This window comes from Agelaius tricolor, unplaced genomic scaffold (assembly GCF_023055355.1).
Source record: "Agelaius tricolor isolate 1412-34295 unplaced genomic scaffold, bAgeTri1.0.p SCAF_6, whole genome shotgun sequence".
In the NCBI taxonomy this organism is placed as follows: Eukaryota; Metazoa; Chordata; class Aves; order Passeriformes; family Icteridae; genus Agelaius; species Agelaius tricolor.
The window spans coordinates 55,521,960-55,544,348 of NW_027269266.1; the positions used below are offsets into that span (position 1 = coordinate 55,521,960).

General features: G+C 41.8%; 1 protein-coding gene across 2 annotated transcripts; it reads right to left on the bottom strand.

The window, feature by feature from the left end:
* Positions 1-7,975: 7,975 nt before the first annotated feature.
* HUS1 (HUS1 checkpoint clamp component) lies at positions 7,976-16,404 on the bottom strand. Of its 2 annotated transcripts, none has more exons than XM_071429878.1 (8): positions 16,244-16,404; positions 15,844-16,028; positions 15,227-15,403; positions 14,469-14,576; positions 13,476-13,550; positions 11,550-11,649; positions 11,055-11,186; positions 7,976-10,237 (listed from the first exon to the last, which is right to left on the bottom strand). In XM_071429878.1, exons 1-8 carry the CDS (start codon positions 16,293-16,295, stop codon positions 10,155-10,157), a joined length of 912 nt encoding a protein of 303 aa, XP_071285979.1. In that variant the 5' UTR covers positions 16,296-16,404; the 3' UTR covers positions 7,976-10,154. The 2 variants fall into 2 exon arrangements, with proteins under 2 accessions (XP_071285979.1, XP_071285981.1); XM_071429880.1 differs by having other exon boundaries at positions 9,419-10,237; positions 15,844-15,971; positions 16,244-16,402.
* Positions 16,405-22,389: the final 5,985 nt, after the last annotated feature.

Consider the following 22,389-nt stretch of genomic DNA (forward strand, 5'->3'; position numbering starts at 1 on the left):
GAGCCCAGAGAGTGACAAAAGAGGTCTCTGTATGTCTGTTGGCTGCCTTTTAAAGGGACCACGGACCGCTTCTTTTATGTGAACCGGGTAAAAACTTTTGTGAACACAAGTTCAATTTCCCTAGTTGTCGACTCTTAGTGACAGTAACACAAACAGCGCATGTTATGAGTAGAAAAGCTGCCCATTTTTTTAAAGGTTGCAGAGTTCACGAGTTAAACCAATTGCTGCCAAGTTGGGAGTTCTAACTGTTAATCATTTCATGTTGTAATCTCCTGTTAACAGTTTCCCTTGTTAATTACCTGTTCTCAATAGTGCCCCGAGCCAGTCCGCCGCTGCCCCGGCGAGGCCCCACCCCCACCTTTTGGCGCGGGCCCGCCCGTGCCGGGGGTGACCCAGGAGCGGCGGGGCGCTCCCCGTCAGCGCGGGTCTCGGCCATGCCGGGGAGTCCCGCGGGTGGTGCCCCCGGGTGCGGACCCGCCCCGGGGAGCGCGCGGCGCCTCCCCGCCTCGGCGCGGGCCCTGGCCGTGCCGGGGGAGCTCCGCGAGGATCGGCCTGGGTCGCCGTGTCCCGCGGGGGCAGCTGCTGGCCGGCTCCCTTAGCCGGGCGTCGCCCTGCTGCTTCCTGGAAGATGGCACCCAGACGCTGAAGGGGAAGGGACGCAAATGTCGGCATGCAAATGACATCGGATGCAGCATGCAACGGGAGGGACCCCTCACCAAACCTGGCCAAAAACCCCTAAAAACAACGAGCCAACACAAAACTGACAAATCAAAGTAATGTCTAGACGTGAGGAACAGAATCTAGTATCCGCTAAGACCCTTTTTACCCCTCACCCTAACCTAAAGATGTCGGCTAGAGAGAGGAAATCGGATGTTGAACCATAAAGTAAGGGCATCTCCTGATGCTTCCGTGAGAATGGACCACCAGCTCTGCCCACAGACCAATGGACAAAGCTGCACACTTATTCCTTCTCCTCCATATCACTCCTGGGAGCAATGGTGGCATGAGCGTGGACCCCTCGGTTCTCCCCACTCGAGTTGATCACTTTCAATAAAGGCATTAAAAAGGAGAAAGGTCTCCTGCCCTTGTTTATTTCAGTGCAGATGGACAGAGAGAAAATATGGAATATAGTACACATATTTTGGCTCACCTAGGATACTACCATGTTGCATTCCAGAAGTAAGTTACAATATTGAGCAGCAAACATGTCTTCGAGATACGTTAACACCTCAACAGACATCAAAAGGACGCTTCTTTCACATTCAGCTAGCTTAACTGAGTTAACGTAACTAAGAAAGCATTAGCTAATCAACAGGGAGCCTCTTACTACTGGCTCAGCAAGAGGGCAACTGTTGACCTTTAGCAATTAATTTGCATTTCTGCCTAGGGATAATTGTGAGTATGTATTTATATATACACATAGGCACACACATATAATCCTTGTATCACTTAACCAAATTACACCAAAAAAAAATATTCCCCAAAGGAAATAAGATAAAACCAGATCATTTATTGTTTGTAAATGTTGCCTCAGAAACCTTAAGCATGCACATCATGCATCCTTAACTCTTGTGCCCTAAGGAATTCTTCCAACTACCGCTCTGCAATTTATAAGTATAGGAGTGGAGGGTGATCTCATGTCTGACATTTGGTAATGATATATCTGAAACTAAACCCAAGTAGGCTATTTTCTTTTCCTTAATTTAGATCCCAGGGCCAAGTTTTAGTCAGCAGTGCAAGTACAAGTGCCCTACTACTATTCTGCCCAGGTTCTTCCAACAGCAGAGATTACAGAGTAGAGACTCAGCCAATTCAACTTCATCTGTCCATGCTGAAGAAATAGATGAAATGCCAAAAATTATAAGCAAACTGCATTTCAGTTTGAGTTTTTAATAATCATGCAAACCAGACACGTGTTAAGGTTGCTGTTCACTTTTTATAGATGGGATATCAGCACTTGCTTACAGCAAAGCCCTAGCTTCGCTGCATTAGAAGCATTAGAAGCATTAGAAGGGGTAAATGGTTGTGTATACGTAACCGTTTATCCCAAAACCAGTGACTTTAGGTACAATTATATCCATTTATTTATTCTTACATTCAAAGCATCTTGCTATTTTTGGTGAGTTATGACTGAAAGTGACATACAGTGAATCTGTACAAGCCTTAACAAGTACATATAACAAATTTTCCTAGCACATTAACTTATGCCCTGGTCTTGTAAGCCCTGTCTTGTCAGCCACTGCCTTCTCCTAAGTAAGAGTACTCTACATATTAATTTTACAATTTAAATACTTCCTAAAATTTTGAAGATAGGAATTTTTGTCCTCTGTTCAGAACAACCTTGACAGAGAAATCAGGGAATCATGTAAATAACTACTTTGGAACAACTGAGAAATTAATCAAGTTTGAAGATTGCTGTGCTTTGAAATTAAGGTTTATCCATGAATAACTCTTTCATTTCTAGTGGAATTCCCTGTTATACGTTTTGTCTTTTCCACCATGAATACTATTGGGATTAATACTGGTTTTTTTTTCTTCTATATTAACTATTTTCCTTTATTTTATAGCACCATTTTATCTTCAGCTTTGATGACTACATATGTAGCTGCTATTAAAGCTTATGTATACAGTGCCTGCTCTGCTCTATATTTGCTAGTGTCCACCTTTTTGTCAATTTTGAATGTGCTCATTCTTTAATTTAACAGCACAGTTAATCCCATCCTAAATGAGATCAACTCCTAGCTTATTCTTGATCTGTAAGGCCTGTAGCCCTCAGAACCTGGGGTGCCCTTCTGCCACCAGAGTATTTGCCTCCCGACGTGGATGTCAGGTTATTCCCGCAACCCACCCCCCTGCCTGACGCACCTGCAGTATGGAGAACAGAACCACCAACATCAGTGGAGCCCAGCAGGCAGCAGGATGAAGCAGCGGGAAGTGGAGCTGAATCCACATGTGCCAAGAATTCTTATCTACCACTAGAACTGCTTCATAGGCTCCTACCTTCACCAGAGAGTTCTTTTTGACTGCTGTCCTTTTTTCCCCCCTTTGTCTTCCAAACTCCCAGGTCGACTGGGGAGCAACATCTTGGGATAGAGAGCTGATTTTCCCTTTGTCTTTCAAGCCATGTGGTAGCCTGGAGGGCACCATCTTGAGGGGAGAATCTGACATCATTTCTCCCTTTGTCTCCCTACATACTGTTGGCAGTGAGGGCCTCGATCTTGGAAGGGAGTGGTACCCTGCCATTTTGGGTGTCTGGTTTTTCCCATGGAGTTCATGATGTCAGGAAAATCCACAAGCACCAGAGGTTTATGTCCAAAAAGGAGACAGAGAAGTCCTGTAAATTTATGCAAAAAAGGGAGAGGTCATGAGGCATTCCCCATGGGATGTCTCAAAATTTTTAGAGGATGCAGCCTCTCTTTTTTGCCAATTTCCCGGCCACATTCACCTCCCCCTTTCCCCATTGGCTGAGGTACTTGAGAGATACAGACTTCCTGAAACGCCTAATAACCCCTTCAAATGTATACACACACACACTCCCCCCCCCCCCACCTTCCATTTTTCTTTTTCCTTGTGTCTCTGTTATTTTTCTCTAAATCCAGAGATGTAGCACAGTCTTGAGTGAGTAACAGTCTATGTCAATTAGTGGAATTCCTTTGGAATTTGTGGTTCCTCCCATTGCTTCTTTAATCTCTCCATATCTGGCCTTATCTACCATCAGGCCCACAGTTTGTAAAGACACCTCCTTCTCATTCCTTTCAACAAGATTTAGCAATGTTGTAGATTTTTTTTACTTTCTTCAGAGGTGGGTTGTTTGTTGTTTTGGGGGGGGCTTTGCCTATTGCTGTTTCACTTGTTGGTAAACTGTTACTTTTTTCATTTATATCTACTTGTATTCCTTCCTTATTGGAGGAATAGGAAAGGAGTAAGTTGAAACTAAGGAGAATTAGTTACAAAAGTGTCATCAACATGTGCCAACACTAATTTAGTCAAGTGGGTGTGGTTAAAAAATGAGGGAAATGTCAAAAATTATGTTGCATTTCTGTGCTGAAGTATTTAGGATCTTAATGGCTAAAATATCCAGACTGGCAATAAATTCATCCTTAACTTGAAGTTTTCCTTAATTCTTATTAAAATCAGTGGACTTCATAAGCATGTTTTAACTGGGCTAGAACAGAAAATGTGTTGAAGTCCTTTGAAAACCCAACATCCTATACATATAATGTACAGATGTTTTGTTTGAGGACATAAAAAAACTACAGGGATTACTTTTCTGTACTTCAAGCCTACAGTGGTGGTGATCAGACTGAGCATTCCTTTCTGCATGTAATGAGATTTCCATTCCACCAGTGCAATTGAACCAAATAAAAGTTCATTTGTCAACTAGTCTAGTTGTGACAAAGTGGTTTTGTGTAAAAGAAAAATCCGAGTGAATAGGGTCGCTGCAGCCTCCTCTCCCCTCTCTGTAAATATATTCATTCCTTGCAACTCACAGGCTATTGTAGAATGAAGGAAATAACTTTTTGTGGCCATGTCATATTAAAATATTAACAACTCTAGCAACATATACCATACTTGAGGGAGTTAATAATTCATTTCCCCTCTAGTGGGCCTATCTTCCATCTGCCTTCACTATTGTCCTGGTTTGGGACAAATTTGGGAGGAAAATTTTAAAGTGGTCTTTTCTAGAAACCAAATTCAAGCAGCCCCTCTCTCAACTGGTTTGGGAAAGATTTCTTTGGAGAAAAGTGGAAAAAAACTGCCAAGTATTCACAAGCAGAAAAAAAATAATAATACTAAACAATAAAACCTCTCGCTGTTCTGAAGAGATGGCAAATTCAGAAAGTCCTTGTCATAGGGTGTAGCTCGGCTCACTCAGTCTCTTATCAGTCCCTCCTGAGCTGAAAAATGCTGCATCCTGGGCCCCATGGATCACAGGCACAAACTCCTGGTGTTTTTTTGGGTTTTCAATCCAGAGCAGGGCCAATCAGTTCCAAGAAAAAGAAAAGCCATTGTCCGGGGAACTTCTCTGCCTCAGCTAGTTAAAAACTAAGTAAAAGCAAAGGAGAGCTTTCTCCCGCTCCCTGTCCATGCTGAGGACAACACGCACTGAGAGAGAGCAAGGAATGCGCGGGAGCAAGTGAAGTTTCTGAAAACAAACTGCATGCTTCTTCTCACCCCAGCTTCACTCTCGGAACCAGTCTTAAAGGTGCAGAACTTAAAATCCAGCATAAACAGAACAGACAATTGGGGATACCTGCACCATAAAGTCCCCCTAGGACAACCACCTTCTGTGCTGTCCATTAGAAGCGAACTGTAATTTCAATCATGGAAACTTACAGATTTTCAAGCATTGAGTCTTTAACCTGAAGGACTTGGTGAATTTGCAAATAAGGGGAAATGTTCAAAGACTCAGAATGGAAGCTTGCTTACCGAAACTGTACTGAAGACACATGATATATGATACATACAGAGTAAGTTTAAAACCTCTTGCCTATATCCCAGAGACAGAGACCATAAGGCAGACAGAAAAGCATCACTGAAAAGACTACCGTTCTCTGAGAAACAAAAAATAAATACAAAATTGCCTTTAACAGCATCAGTTGCAGATACTTTGAATTATTTCTGGAAAGACTTGGAGCCATCATGGCTGACACACTCTATGGGAGAGATTTAATGAATCACAATGGTCTTCCTTATCTCTGCTTTCTTAAACATTTTTCCCGAGTATGATTGGAAAAAGGTATCTGCAGACTGGAATGAAGCAAAGAACACGTTGCACGTGCTCCAGGTCTCCTACTTCTACACTATGGAATGCATCCCTCTTGTCCAAAATGCTCTTGAATGTCTGACTCAGCAAATCCAAATGATCTCTGGGGGAGACGAGCTTTGCAGGGATCACAGAATCACAGAATGGGTAAGGTTGTAAGAGACCACAGTGGGACACCTAGCTCAATCTCCCTGCTCACACAGGGTTCCCTACAGCATATTAATCAGGAATAGGTCCTGATGACTTTTGAATATCCCCAGGGAAGGAGTCTCCACAACCTCTCTGGACAACCTATTCCAGTGATCAAAAGAAGTTCCTTTCCATGTTCAGGTGAAACTTCCTGTGTTCCAATTTCTGCCCATTTCTTCTCATCCTGTTGCTCATCACCAAGAAGAGCCTTGGTCCTACCTCTTATGTCCTTCCGTCAAATACTTCAGGCATTGATAAAATTCCTTTTCAGTCTGCTCTCCTCCAGGCCAAACAGTCCCGCTCCCTCAGGCTCTCCTCATGAATGAGGTGCTCCAGTACCCTCCTCATCTTCACTGCCTTCCTCTGGACTTGCTCCAGGAACTCCATGTCTTCCTTGTACTGAGGAGCTCAGGACAGGTCACAGCACTCCACATACCGACTCACCAGGGCTGAGTAGAGCAGCAGGATCACTTCTTATGACCTCCTGCCCACATGCATTATGCACCCCGAAGATATCAGTGGCTCTCTGCTACAAGGACACACTGTGGCAGCCTATTGAACACCATGACCCGCTTCAGAGCAAGTCAGCACCCAGCCAGTACTGGTGCATGCAGTTCTTTTTCCCCAGGCACAGGACCCTGCTCTTGCCTTATATGAATTTCAGAAGGTTTTTCTCTGAACAAGTCTCCAGCCTGTCGAGATTCGTCTGAATGGCAGCACAACATTCTGCAGTATTGGCCACTTCTGGATCCAATACTTATGCCTGGGGGACACCACAGGCCTCCAGCTAGACCCCATACCACTGATCAGAACCCTCTGAGACCTGCAATACAGCCTGTTCTCAATCCACTTCACCATCTGCTCATCCAGTTCACACTTCCTGAGCTTGCCTATCAGAATGTCACGGCAGACAGTGTCAAAAGCCTGGCTGAAGCCCAAGAAGACCACATTCACTGTTCTCCCTTCATTTATCCAGCCAGTTATCCCATTGTAGAAGCAATCATCTCCAATTTGGCTTCTTCCATAGCTATGACATGACAGTAAACCACTGAAGTTCATAAAATATAAATCTGTTAAGTGTTAAAAAACCCTAACTAATTAGCCAATGATCTGGTATGAAAAGATAGAAAGTCCAACAGTCCTTTAGTGAACCGCAATAAACTGTGCTTAAGATTGTCGTGAATAGTACATCACAAAGTGGAAGATTAATTATTATGTAAGTAAGAGTTGAACACATGTATCATATCAGTCTAAACAAAGAAGAACCAAACATTTATGGCACTAGCCCACACACACTAACATAGTTTGTTTCCCTGACATAAAGATGTCTCTGCATTAATAAGAAGGCTAGAATTTAAGCTTCTATCAGACAAGCCAAGTGCACTGGAAATCCTTCATGCATTTATTCATCACATATTGCACCCAGCTGTATAGCAGAAAGTGTTTTACATATGAAGAACTGAAGCAGAGATCACATAGCTATTTAGCCACCTAATCTGCGTGCAGCATAACTGAGTCTATTCCTAAATGATTTTAACTGGGTCATTCATGATGCTTGCTCTGGAAACAGTATTTTTTCCTTAGCATACAGTGTTGAAATCATTTCAGTCTTACATTTAGTCATGGCAATCTGCCCATTTGAGAATTGTCATTTATGAAAAACCCTCTAACAAGGGTTAACTGTGGCCCATTACTTGTTCCCAGCTTTTTCTTAGGAATGCAGAGTAATACATTTTTCCACAGCTCTTTAGCACCCTCTATTTTCTTTTTCTAATCAAAATGTCATTCTTTTTTAATTGCTATGATGTTGAAAAAATCAGACTATATGCAAAAGCTTTTTCAAATACAGCATAAAAATAAGGATCAGTAATGCAGTGTGTAACCAAAAAGCAAGAAAAACAAGAGAAGGTTATAAGTTTCCATACCATACCAAAAAAAGGGTTAAGAGGAAGAAACCAAAAACATGAAGGGACACCAAGGGACACGAAAGTGATGCGAGTATTTTAGGAGGCATCGGTGTGAAAGTGTTAAAGAGTATTTATTCTATGGTTATCTGATTGATCACATCCTATACTGGATGAGAAAAAGAAAACAAATCAACATGTCATCAGTGGCAAACACAAATATAAACCCTGATTGATTAGCATTAACAAAGACAGTAACCAGAAAAAAAAGAACTGAAAATATCTGTTTGCATTAATTGTTGGTTGGGCTATCAAGAAACAGCAGGCTACGTTGGTTTTGGCTGTGATAGAATTTGTTTTCTTCATAGTACCTCATATGTGAGCTCATATGTGAGGTGCTATGTTCTGGATTTATGACCAAAACAGTGTTGGTAACACAGCGATGTTTTTATTATTGCTGAGCAGCATTTATATAGCATCAAGGCATTACTCCCATACTGCCCCACTAGCAAATATGCTGGGAGTGCACAAGAAATTGGTAGGGACACAGCTGGGACAGCTGACCCCAACTGACCAGAGGGATATCTGTATCATACAACATCGCATTCATCTCAGGGAAAAGAAGGAGGAAGGAAAGGGCATTTGGAGTTATGCAGTTTGTGTTCCCAAGTAAGTGTTATGCATGATGGAGCCCTGCTTTCCTGGAAATGGTTAAACATCTATGCTCATGAGAAGTAGTGAATGAATTCCGTATTTTGCTTTGCCTATTAAGATGTCCTTATCTCAACCCATGATGTTTTTCACTTTTACCCTTCCAATTCTCTCCCCCAAGCCACCAGGTGTGAGTGAGTGAGCAGCGGCTTACCAAGGTCAACTCACAACATAGGCAAAATGGGACTTTGCAAATAGTAAAGATGCAAACCTTAGCATGTTGCAGGCAGTGGGTGGAAATATGACAATTGATGAGGCAATGTGCAGGGCAAGAGAGAGCAGGGACAACAAAGAGGGAGTAGGTAGAAAGGTCTATAAACAGTCAGTCAATACACTCATCACTGCAAGCCTATTCTACCTTCTCATTGCCACTGCCTCTCCTTCAGCCTTCTCTTGAGCATTTGCATCTCCATGGACAAAAGATCCATTGCTCCCTTAATGTCAATGCCCCTTGAAAAAAAAACCAAACCAAAAATCAAACCCAAATCCCTTAATGTCAATGCCCCTTGAAAAAAAAACCAAACCAAAATCAAAAACCCAGCACTTCTGACCATGACAAGCTACTTTATAGAAGAAACTCCCAGTCTCATTTGGCAGCATAGACTCAATCACTAAAAAAAAGCTGTATGGTACGTGCCAGGGTAACAAATAAATCACACATGGAATAAGGAGGAAAGTACCTCAGAAAATAACCAGGAGGTAGAAGCAGGGGTAGTACTCCTATGAGTGAAATTCAGGTATCCTCTTGGCTGCTTGGCATGAGAGCATACACACAATCTTACCATGTCTGACACCATGATAACACAGGTTGTACAATGTTTTCTAGCCGGAAAGGGAAAAAATGCGATCCATGGTTAACTTGTTCTTTATTTCACACCAATTGCTGTGCTCACACATCCTCATATGATATTCATTCTGTACACAGTGATTTTCACTACCCACATTAACAAAGTAATCCAGACTGTTTTGCTCATCCTCCCAGGCCAAGAGTTAAACAAAGAGTAAGCACAAACACAGCTACTGAGATATGTTGGAGCAAGCGTAATCAAAAGATTCCTACTGGAACAGAATTCAATTCCGTACCACTTCAGGAGGGCTGTGCATACTTGTCCAGACAAATACCAATCAGGCACCCCTCCAGAAGGCTCTCCTGTTTCATGGAGGTATGATAGCTTGCTCAGAGATCCCTTAACTTGGATTGTATTGCTCAATACTGAATACACACAACAGCAGCTCCAAAGGTGAATTCTACCTTTAGTTTTTTGAGAAGACTGAAGTATTTAATTCAGTGTGCTTTTGGGATGTTTTGAGCTGTGGCTAAGACAAATTTCAGTTTTGCTCCTCCTATGAGTAAGATATACCAATGCTCCCCAGCATTGTGTCTTTCACAGCATATAACTATTCACAAAAATGGCTGTCTGGATGAGGAGGAATTTTGAACACTTTCATAAATATTGAAAAAATGTACATCGGATGGCTGCATCTAACAGTGTCTCACATCAAAATACTTCAGCAACTCAGGAAAGATTTCAGACTTCATGAAAGAGGCCTCAGGCTGGAAAATTACCAAGATTCCAAAACACTCAGGCAATTGCTGGAATAAAATACTGAAGTGAAACCTCCTCATGGAGCAAGATGAAGTGGATAATTCTCTTATGTACAATATCTGTGAGAAAAAAAAATTAAAACATAAATTCACCTCAAAGCAGGAAAAATACTTTAAAATTACATCTTTTAAGGATGTCACCATAAAAACAATGCTTCCACCACTTCTGACAGAGGGGTAACTAGACAATTTAAATCCTTGAGGGTCTGTGAAGCATTAATAGATTACGAAAGATGATACCAAAAAGTAAATACATAGTGTATATGTTTATTAATGCTACACCAATTATTTAAATCTTCCTTGGGAAATTCTTAGTATCTGCACTAAACCATAACAAACAGATGTTCTCAGGAAAAGCACAGTTATAAAAATAGGATAGAAACCCCTGCATAGACTTCTGCTAGAAAGGAAGTATTGTTTTCTATGGCTAGAAACACTAGGTGTATAAAAAGCAATTTAGTATTAGAATCAGTGTAAGAAAACATCCAAAGGAAAAAAAACCCAGCCAAAAAAACATGCCAGTAAATTCCAATTTCTCTGCTAGAAGCTAGAGGCTTTAAGACTTTCAAAAAATAGTATCTCAAAATAATAATAAACATTACTAACAACTTTAAAACAAAGACAACAAGACAACACACATGATTAGTGAGGCCGAGTATTCATCTTGAGATTTTTAAAATAGCCTGACTTATTTTGTCTTTCCCAAATGCCTAGGACCTGAATCTAACTGCCTAAAAATATAAATACTGGAAGTCCTCAGGGACAGTAAAAATACTGACTTCCAGACAGACAAAAATGAAGAGTGATATTCTGCTGAAACTAAGTATGGCAAATGACCCTACTGACTGGAGTTCACAAGTATAGCTGTTGAACTTACTGCACAATGCTTTTGTAGGATTGACTTGCTGTCCAGCAAGCAGCTGCTGCAGCTTCTTGATGTCTATGCATGCTTCAGCCATACTTTCCAGATCTCTGCCTTGAGCAGAACTTTGACATCCATCCTCTGATGCTAAAAGAGTAAGAACACAACACTTAGTCCAAACATAAAAAGTAATTTCAACACCCATAAGGACATACCTGAAAACTGCTGAAGTGCTGGAACTCAACTGGTTCATTTTCCAGAACAGTGCAAGGAAAAGAAACCCCAGTTTTCCTATCAAACTGTCAAGAATAATGGAAGAGATTCCCCTCCACCACCCCAAACATGAAACAGACACTCCACTGGCCACTCCATTTTTCTTTTAAGATTTCATTTGAAGACTTCAAAGTACTTGATGCTATTTTCTAAAGAATAAAGGTTAAAAAGTACTGTTATAAGCAACACAGAAGTAATGAGATCAGACAGACACAAGAGGTTAACAGGGAAACTTACCCCAGGGAGGATTTCCCAGATCTTTAAAATGTGTAGTTACAGATACTAAGTCAGTTTCTATTTTCAAGTTCATTTCACCACTCAAGTTTGCTTCAATCACCTGCAATCAATCTCAATTTTAGGCAATCCACTTTCACACTGCAGAATTACAGAAGAATACAGTTTGGTTTTGTTCAAATACAAGCTTCCAGGAGTACTTCAGTACAAGTCAACCATACTTTGCGAAAATGGTTGAACATTTGAATGTTCAGCTATAAAATGCATTTCCCATCATTCCCATGTGAATTACTCTAGACCAAACTTTCAGAAGTTATGAAAAGAAAGAAATTTAATTGTTCTCCAGTACTTTTAGAACAAGTATTAGCTTTGGGAAGTTCATGTGCTGAGGAAAAGACTTCAGAAATAAGAGACTGAAGCTGAAGAAATGCAAAGATTCCTGAATTTCCATTCAGTTATTCAACAAATAGAAAGGCACCTACACAGTCTATATGACACACACAGAAAAGGGGATGCACCAGGAGCTGACAGTGCTGCTTTCAAGAATTTAAAATAGACAACAACTGGATCAGATCAGTAACTCCAAGAAGGACTTTGAACTGACAAAAATCCTGGAAAAGTGCTAAAAGCTTTCAAATTCCATCCTGTAAACTGGAAGAAGGAATTTGAAGGAGACTACATATGGTCTTACACAAATCCCAAGCAGATCAGAGGATTCCTAAAGCACAACTAAGCACTTTGCTTCTGTGATTAGATGAATTTTCAGTAATTAAAAAAAGACTTGTACTGCAACCAGAATCTTGTATAGAATGGCTCCAAACAATGGACAAGTACTATCAGAAATTGCTTCTAAGCCCATTTTGCAGCACTGATCTTGACCAGTTTTATTACCAGGATGCATCTTGCAAAAATAATTAATTGTGACACTTGATGCTTTTGTTTTCTAACAACATGAAAGCAAGGCACTTAGTGTAAGTTCAATCCCATCATACAACTATCCTGTGTGGGAAAAGAGCCTCAGCTCTAAACAAAAGCACTGCGCTCAATTTTGCATAAACATATCCACCAAGGACATGGGGGAAGGAAAGAAAATAAAAACAAAGCCCCCAAAAAATCTCACAAAAGAAAAGAGTTTGATGTGTATTTTCAGGATGGCTGCCATTTGCAAAACTGCCAGTAACCCAGGGTAATCTCTCAAGTCTTCCAAGTCTTGAAAAACTGAGACTGTTCCAATTTCAGGATTCTCAGTTAACAGAAAATTTCCTATTTATCAAAACTGGTATGAACAGCATCAAACCCAATCTATTTCAAAGCTCCACATTTACTTACTAACTTTCATGTCAGTCAGTTATGGTGACTGTGAGCACAAACAACTAAGTAAAAAACTAAAGCCCTTTTCTGTCCAACTGCAGAGGGCTTCTTTCAGTTAAAAGGCCCACCAGCACTCTAGAAATCCAGGGTAGAGTGCAATTCCAACATGTCAGTCTAAAGCACAGGGGCTGTTAGCAGCATTTCCTTTAAATCCTATGTCAAGTTCACCTGAAGTTCATTCACAGACACCTAACACGACACTCACTTAATAGGCATTTCCTTAATGAAATAGTCCGGAAAGTCTCCAATTAGCTTCCTGAAGGACTGTCATTTCTTACCAGCTATAAAGAGTAGTTTGTAGCAACACAATGCCATGTTCTTTCACGTATTTAGTATAAAGAGCATCATTTTCTGAGAAACCCAGGAAAAGCTCTTCGGTGTAAATCCTAAAATAAATCCCATCATTTTATTCAGGCTTTACACAGGCTTCAGGTGCCTTGATTTCAATGTCTAAGTCATCTCAAAATAAGATAATGCGGCAGCACCAGTTTAGGCAACCTGTTATGTCCCTCATGAAATAACATCTGTAGCATACACGGTTTAAGTGCCTTAACTTACAATGAAATTGCTGAGATTCTTCATTCTTTCCACAACACTCTTCATTGTTTTCAGCACTGGTAGGTAAATACTGACCTAGGAATACATAAGAACTGCATTTGCATAAGTATTTCAGATGTGATTGGGACACATTTATTTCTACTTTCAATTCTATCATAGTTTGGACAGTGTTATCTATGGCTTTCAGGGTGCACAATATCTATATGAAATCAGCAAATGTCTCAGGAACAGAGGAACTCTTTCCCATTATACCAACAGGCCATCATTCTAGCAATTGTTCCAGACTTAACATTCCAAGTCTATGTTCAAAATAGAGGCATGTTTTTCCAGATCAGACTCTCACATGAACATTTGTGCTACTAAATAGTCAATTACTATAGCCAAAAAGAAAATAACAACATTCCTATGATACTGCAGTAATTGCTGGAACTGCAGCAGTGTAAATCTGAAATAAAAGAACAAAATACTGAAAGTTTCTTCGTGCTCATCTTCAGAATCTAAATACTCTTAGCTATAGAGGTAACAGACGTCCATAACCTCAAACAGGAGCACATTTGTACAAGGACCTTTCTTTACAACTCAGCTAAAAGTCAAAATCAGGAGGAAACACATATATCTTTAACTCTGCCAGATAGGCCATAAATTTCAGAAATAACAGATTATTTGGGTCATTTGGCACCTGAACAGCTGAAACAGTCTAAACTTGTGTGGTTTAGAGATGCTCCAGACTAAAGCCATGCAAGTCCTTTTCTCCTCCCTTCCTCTGCCATGAACATCACAGAAACAATTGGCAACCACCTGCTCTGTTTCCATAGGTTCTGGGCTCCCTTGTCAGGATAGAAGCCATGTTCCATACCCCTCCAAAACTGTAGCCTCCAGTCTGTCCTCTTTCCTTTCAACTCCTTTCCAAACCCCACCATAGTATACTCTATAGCAATACCATTCCACTTGCAAACTCCCCTTTCAGAAGGGAATATAAAAGCAGAGGCTTACATCAAAGTCTGGCATGCTGGGCTCTCTGAAGTCACTCCACATTCTTCTGGGAATAACTCCCACAGGAATGTCATGTGTCACAACCCTACTGCTGCTTGATAAGGATGGCTTGAAGGAAAAAGAGGATGCTTTTGCAGTTAAACACAAGATTGGAATTCTAAATTTAAATTTTTCAGACCCACTCTGGGAAATGCTATAACTACATGCCCAACATTCAGTTCCAGTTTTCCCTCAGTTCTTATCAATATGCTTTTAAGTCAGCTTCCCTTTCAAATGAGGAAGAGTTTGTGATGTATCAGTCATTAGTGTATCTATAAGCTATCCTTAGAGCTGAAGAGGTGAATCAGCGGAGTTAACAACAACAAAAGAATCAGAAGTTAGCATACAGTATCAGGAAAACCAAAGGCAAAACACAGAGCCAAACACTGAAACCCCCTTCACCTAATGGCTTCAATAAAAAGGCAATAATCAGCAGAAAATACAGAGGATGAAGGAATGGAGAAAAGTAGACATTAGAAAAACTTGTTCCAATAACATAGCTTTCTTCTTCTACCTCCTCCTTGCCTTTTGGAAAATACAAAGCTGGTTCTGTATGCTACCAACCACGATGGCAAGAAAGGCTAGTGAAACGGAAAATGGCACAATGTTTCTTTAGTTTTCTAGAATTATACCATATATTACCCTTTGATCTTAGGAAATGCACTAAATTTTAGAGAACTTCTTCTTAATAATGAACGTGAAAGCATGGTTGCACTTACTAGCTCCACAGCAACTCTGAGACAGGGACAGTGTTTATTAGTCAACTTGATCTTCACTGCCTTAGCACTCTGGGCAGTTTTTAATGCTCTCCATAGGTTCTCAGGCACAAACTCTAAATAGATTTCATTGTGCTCCGCAGCTACTCCTTCCATCTGAAATTCATCGAAGAAATTCCCCTACAATTTTTGAAAGTCAGGAAATAAAGCAAACAAGAGAGGCAAGTTTTATTTATCGGACCTTAAGCTTAGAACTGCATTTGTACACCAGAAACCCCGCTCTGCCGCACATCACCTGTGGAATCACAACCCTGAAAACTCATTGCTTCAGGCTAAGCCATTTAACCTACTCCCCTAACACCTAATCAGTCCATTAGACAGCGAGTTATGCTTTCCTGTTTCCAGTTTTGGGGCAGGGCCATGTGGGTCAGCACACACTGAAGCTTTACACTGAAGTGACAAGGAAAAGGGAGTATCCAACCTGAAACACCCGTGCAACCAGACAGACCTTGAGAGACCTGGCACATCGAAGGTGAGGGCTACGAGAAATGCCTCGTACATCAAACCCAATTGCATGCTCTGGTTTTCAAAATGTGATTTCTGAACTTTCCTGGGCTCACCTGGCTCAGCTCACACCACATACTGGCGCCTCCATTTGCTACTTTATCGGAGAGGATGAAATACAGCTTGCAGACAGTAAGGCGCAGGATGCAGGTCTTGGCTAACTTGGCGATTGTGTTAATTATACCTGCCGGAGGGAGGGAGGAGGATGTTACAGCGGTGATCACTCCGTGCACCCCAGTCTCTGCGGGACAGAAAAACCTTCAGCTTTTACAAGCGCAGCTCGTGCTGCTTCGCAAAATCCTAAACACCTCGAAGCGAAGGAAAGCGCCTCATGCCACGTCCTCCCAGGAAAGCACTGTGGTCCTCAATTCCCTTCCTCTATTCTTTGTCCGAGAAAGCCGGCCCCAGCTGCTCAGAGAGGCACTGCCACCCTTGAGCCTGCCCCGACATACTCACGGCTGAAGTGGTTGAGGCAGGCAAGATCCACGATCTTAGCCCGAAATCGCATGGCGACGCCGGCCCCCGCAGCCCCTTGCCCGCCGCCACAGAAGGCGGCCCGGGAGGGAGGGAGGGGCCTCACGCCCAACAGCTCCGGGCCGTCCCCGGATGCGCGGCGGGTTGGGCAGGGTCTAGCACAGACCGACCGGGCTAACTTCCGCTGCGGCGGCCGTCGTCGCAATCCGGGCTGAAAAGCTTTGGCACCCCCGGAACACACGTGAAAATTCGTCTGTATGGGTCGCAGTCCCGATGTCTCGAGAAAATTCTTTTTCAAATCCAAGGGAGCCCTTGCAGCAGACGCCATCAGCCCCTGGCAGGGGCCAAGCTCCGACACTGCCCCACAGGATGCGGTGGTGAGGAAGGAAAGCAACGGTCGTGTTACAAGGTGGAGCGAACAGCTTCGTGACGGGCCTTTCCACTGCCTCATTGTTACCAGGCCACTCAGAAAGGGCTGGGCAACCGAAAGTGTTTTGAGAAAGATACTCTCTGTCAGGTCGGGCACCTCATGTACCCAGGCTCCCAGCTTAACCCATGGTGTACATGGGTTTATGCAAAGGTTGGAATAGGTCAAGAAAATAGAAAGGGAAGGAAAACTTTGCTTTGCCTAGTAAATGTGCAGCATGCCTGTTTCCTATAGACGGTGTCCTTTACCTTAATGGTTTTGGTTCCTTGCAGTCCTTCAAAACTACAGCATTTGCAGAGACAAATCCTGACAGGCCAAAAAAAAAACAAAAACCAGCACTAGTTTTCTAATGTTCTTATTTGGTCTGTCAGGATTGTCTGGTGTTCTTTTGTCACATTGCAAGTTCCACAGATCAGCTAAATTGCCTCTCTAACATTTAATTTTGAAATATTCTTGGGATACTGCTCACATGCCTTGATGCTCTCTTGCAATTGTCATTATGAAGAAAATGAAAAGAAATAACCTTGGGTCTGTATAGTGACAGATACAGCAATAGTTTCTGGAGAGGTTATTCTCTCCTCGTATTTCTCTTAGGCCTCATAAATTTTGTAGAAAGAAGCTGAAGATTTTCCCAGAGAAACCAGTGCAGCAGGGTGTCACAAATTCTCATCTTGAATCCTGCCAACTATGCCAATTTGTCATAAATATTTGGTTTAGGGTCACTCAGAGAATCATCATGAAAGGTATTAGCAAAAGTTAATATACATTTATAAAAGTGTGACGTAAAGTTCAATGACAAGATTCACTCCATCATGGATGAAACATACAAAAAAAATCTAGTTAGAATAATTTTAGAATTATTTACAGAGAAAAAAAGAGTAAGGAAGACTCTCCTGTTGAATCACAAATTCAGACTATACCCTCTTACTTTCTAAACTCCTCATAGAGCTTAGGTGCAGCTTGGGCCAGTCTGAGCTTCAGACTTGGACAATGAAGTTTAGAACTAACAGAATTATCCCCAACTTTTTCATTAAATACTGGTCCATTAGCCTTTTGTTTTGTGAAATGTGGCTGCAGAAGATTAAGCCCTGATGGTGTGAAATTCCACACATTAAACTTTGCAGTTTAACACACTTTCCATCTTTCATAGACATAATTGCAGACTGCTTTTAGTGAAATGATTGCTACATGAAGGTTAAGCAGGAATTTGCGGAAGGATGGTTGATCTAATCCCTTTCAAGTTGTGGCATCCTGATTGATAGGTGTGGATTGCATAAGGTTTAAGAGATCCACATAATTTGCTTTTCTGCCTTTGATTATGGTTTCCTGGTTTGACCCTGGCCAAATGCCAGGCACCCACAAAAGTCACTCACTGACCCTCCCCTGCCACAGCTGGGCAGAGGAGAGAAAAAATAAAGAAAGTGCTCGTGAGTTGAGATAAGGACTGGGAGAAGACACTCCAAGGGCAAAACAGGCTTGACTTGGAGATACCAAGTAGATTTATTACTAATAAAATCAGAGGAGGATAATGAGACGTACAATAAGCTCTTAAAAACATCTTCCCTCAAACCCTCTTTCCTTCCCACTGACAGTGCAGGGAGACAGGGCATGGGGAGTTTTGGTCAGTTCGTCACCTGAGATCTGCTGCTCAGAGAGAGAGGGGTCCTTTCCCTGTGAGACTGTGGAGTTCCTTCCATGGGAGACAGTTCTTCATGAACTTCTCCAGCATGGGTCCACTCTCATGAGCAGCAGTCCTCCCAAAACTGCTGCGGCAAGGGTCACACTTCAATAGGGTGCAGTCTTCTAAGGATAGGCTGCTCCAGCCTGAAAGCAGGGGCCGTGTCTCCCCACTGGCTCTTCCACTGGATCACAGCATTCTCCAGGAATCCACCTGCCCTGGCATGGGCACCTCCCCCACAGGCTGCAAATGGATCTCTGCAACCCCTGTGGATCTGCATGGCCTGCAGAGGAATCTCAGCTTCAGTTCCTGGAGCACCTTCCTCCTTCTCCTTCTTCACTGACTTTGGTGTCTCCATGTTGTTTCCTTAACATGTTCTCACCTCCTCTTCTTCTCTAGCTGGAATTCAAACTAGGCCACCACTTTGTTTTGATTTTCTTCTTAAACATGTTATCACAGAGGCATTACCGTCATTTCTGATTGGCCCAGCCTTGGCCAGTGGCATATCTGTGTTCAGAACCATCAGAGACTGGCTCTGCTGGACAGGGCAGAAGCTTCTAGCAGCTTTTCACAGAAGCTGTGGCCTCCCCGCTACCTAAACCCAGGCCATGCAAAACCAACCCAGCTGGACAGAAGTTTGTTCTCTAGCTTGTTTTCTAGATATGGTCTGTTGTTAACAGTGCTTTATAACATCTGAAGGTTAGGCCACAATGAGAAGACAGACTTTATGTATACAAAAAATTTCCATTGCTTGCCCTAAGTAATAAAGAACGGGGAATTAATAACCAAGATGGGCATCAGAAATAAATTGCTCTTGCTCTCATCACAGTTGACTGACAGGCTCTACTTCACGGGTTCAGGCCAGGCAGGAGCCATTTATTACTACTGTAATAAATGTAGGCTGTAGAAGAAAAGGCACATTAACAGAGGTTCAGTTCTCTATCCATACTGGCTTAATATGGAAGTGGTAGGGTATATCACATTGACAGCAGATACAGACAGCTTTGTGAAATGGCAAAGCAGCACTGACAGAGTAGGAAACCGTCACAGCAGTTTTACCCCTCTTCTCCTAATAACTCAGAACCTCTGTGCTGTCTGTGGATCTTCTCAGCCTGTGTCCTGGCTCAGGGCAAATTTGGGAGAAAACCTCCAAAAGGGGGCCCCCCGAAAAGGCAAACCCACATGACCCCTCCCCCCAACCGGTTTGGGAAAGATTTCCTCAGAGAGAAGTGGAAAAAAACTGTTTATTTAGCAGGCCAAGCACTCCCCAGTACACAAAATGAACAATACCAGATGACAAAACTCATTCGCTATTCTGAAGAGATGACAAATTCAGAAAGTTTCTTTGGTGGGTGGTCACTCTGTTATCAGTTCCTCCAGTGCTGGGAAAGGCTGTGGCCCAGAGTAGACCCCGGCAGGCTACGAAGTGTAAGCTCTCGGTGTTTCCCTGGGTCCTGGTCTGGAGGAGGTTTAAATGATTCCAAGAAAACAGAAAGAAAAAAGTCCAGGGAAAGCTTGGACTGCCTCAGCTAGCTAAACTAACTAACTAAAAAGCAAAAGGAGCACAGTGTTCTGCCCTGTGTGTGCCCAGACAAACAACAGTGTGCTCTCTCTTCCAGCAGACCGTGGAGGAATAAGTCCAGTCCCTGATAAAAAACTCCATGCTTCTTCTTCTGCCCACCTTTGCTCTCACCTAGTCTTGAAGGCACAGAATATAATATCCAGCATAAATAGAACACCTGATTGGGGATACAAGCATCATAATGTCACCCTAGGACAGCCTGTCATCCTCTTGCTTGTGACACTGCTATATCCGTTGTCAACTTTTAGGTCTGGAGAGTCCTGCTGCCACACAATTACTTGTTGTGATCACAACCAATTTCTTCTACAGTGTTTGCTTGGTTGATTTATTTTTTCCAATTTTTCTATAAGTTATTTACATAATAAATGGATTATACATGCATTTGAAAGTTCTATGTTTTCAAGCCTGTCTAAATAACTTCAAAGTATAATTAGGGAAGAAGGCATTCACACTGCTTAGGTTGCTTGATGGAGAGACAAAGTGAAGTAAAAATCTGATAATGTCAACTCTGAGAACCAGAGGGACACTGAACATATCACCACAGAAAATGAAGGTACTAGAAAGGACTTTTCTCTGTAAAATAGTTTTAACTGTTCTATTAAGTCCTTTCCACATTAATTTGATCTATGAGTGAGTATTATTGTAACTGAATTTGGCTTGAAAAGTGTGTATGATTTAATCCCAGTCTGCTGAAGCTCAGCTCTGAATAGGTCTATGTCACTGGACTTAAGAGGTAGTAAAATAGATCTAAGGAGTTTTTTTAGCTATTTTGGAAAACTTCAGTACTTTTACATAAATGAATTGAAACTACCATAATGTATATCTAGATGTTAAGGTTAATCAGTATTTTCCATTTGAAATTGTACACTTAATGAAAACACCTTTCTCACAATGTTTAAAGTTGTTCATGAAAAACCCTATGTTAAATGGTGCTTTGAGCAAGAAAAGTATAGTACAACAAGCCTACACAAGCCACAAAACAATGATCAGCTTCAAAATATAGTATTCATTTTTTAATGATATGGTTAATGGATCCATTGTGGTGATCACAAATCAAAAAGATATTAATTTAGATATGAAAAAAGTGAAAATTAAATTAAGAATAAAACACCAGCCGCAGTGAGAATTTCAAGATTATTTTCTGTCATCATCTACACAAAACTAGAATTGAAGTTTTTTTGACTATAGGGACAATCATGAGAAACTATTTTGAGTGAAATAAAATAATTTTACCTAAAAGAAGTTGTGTGTCTTTTATTAAAATAAAATTTCCTTTGGAATTCTTAGGGAGGAAATGCTTGTCCCTCTTTGTACCTTCATGGCAAAGTAATTCACATTAATTTTCAGACAATGAACCTTGTTTATATGCTGCCTACATGTTGCTTTGCTTTTTGGGTTTAATGTTAAAGTGAGCAAATCACATAAAACATCTAGGGAAATCCTGCCAGCTTGCAGAGAAAAACGTACCAAATGAAAAAATAATATGCCAGATCTACAGACAGGCTGATTACATGAGAAGAACCTGTCTCTATTTTTGCTCATATTTATTGTAAAAAAGGGGTATAAGGAGGGCCAAAAGGACTCATAATTTTTTTAACATATGTAGGGATCATATCTTCAGCTGAGACTTGCTTTTGGGCCAATATTCCAGCGGTTATGAAGCTGACTACTAATATTGAAGCATAGAAGCAGTGAGCAATTTGTCCCTAAAATACTGTGATTTAAAAAACATCCTCAAACAAAACCCAATCGGATTACTGCCTGTGCATTCAATAATGAATCCATCATCATTCAGCAAATTAGAGAGGGGAAAGCCCAGTTAGAACTCAAACTGGCAACTTCTGTGAAGGACAGTAAAAATATTTTCATAAATACATTAATGGCAAAAGGAAGGGCAAGGACAACCTCCATTCTCTATAAGATGTGGGAGGGAATTTAGTAACTGAAGATAAGGAAAAGGCAGAGGTTCTGAACACCTTCTCTGCCTCAGTTTTTAAGAAAGAGACAGATTGTCCTCAGGAAACTGTCCTCCTGAGCTGCTAGATGGTGTCCGGGAGCAGAATAGCCCCCCTGTTATCCAGGAGGAAGCAGTCAGAACCTGCTGAGCCGCTTAGATGCTCACAAATCTATGGGACCAGATGGAATCTATCCCAGAGTGATGACGGAGCTGGCAGATGAGCTTACAAAGCTGCTCTCCATCATTTACCAGCAGTCCTGGCTCACTGGCCAATGTGATGCCCATCCACAAGAAGGGCTAGAAGGAGGATCTGGGAAACTACAGGCCAGTCAACCTGACCCCAGTACCTGGCAAGGTTATGGAGCAGATCATCTTGAGTGCCATCACATGGCATCTACAGGATGACCAGGGAATCAGACCCAGCCATCATGGGTTTAGGAGTGCTTGACCAACCTGATCCCCTTTTATGACCAGCTGACCAGCC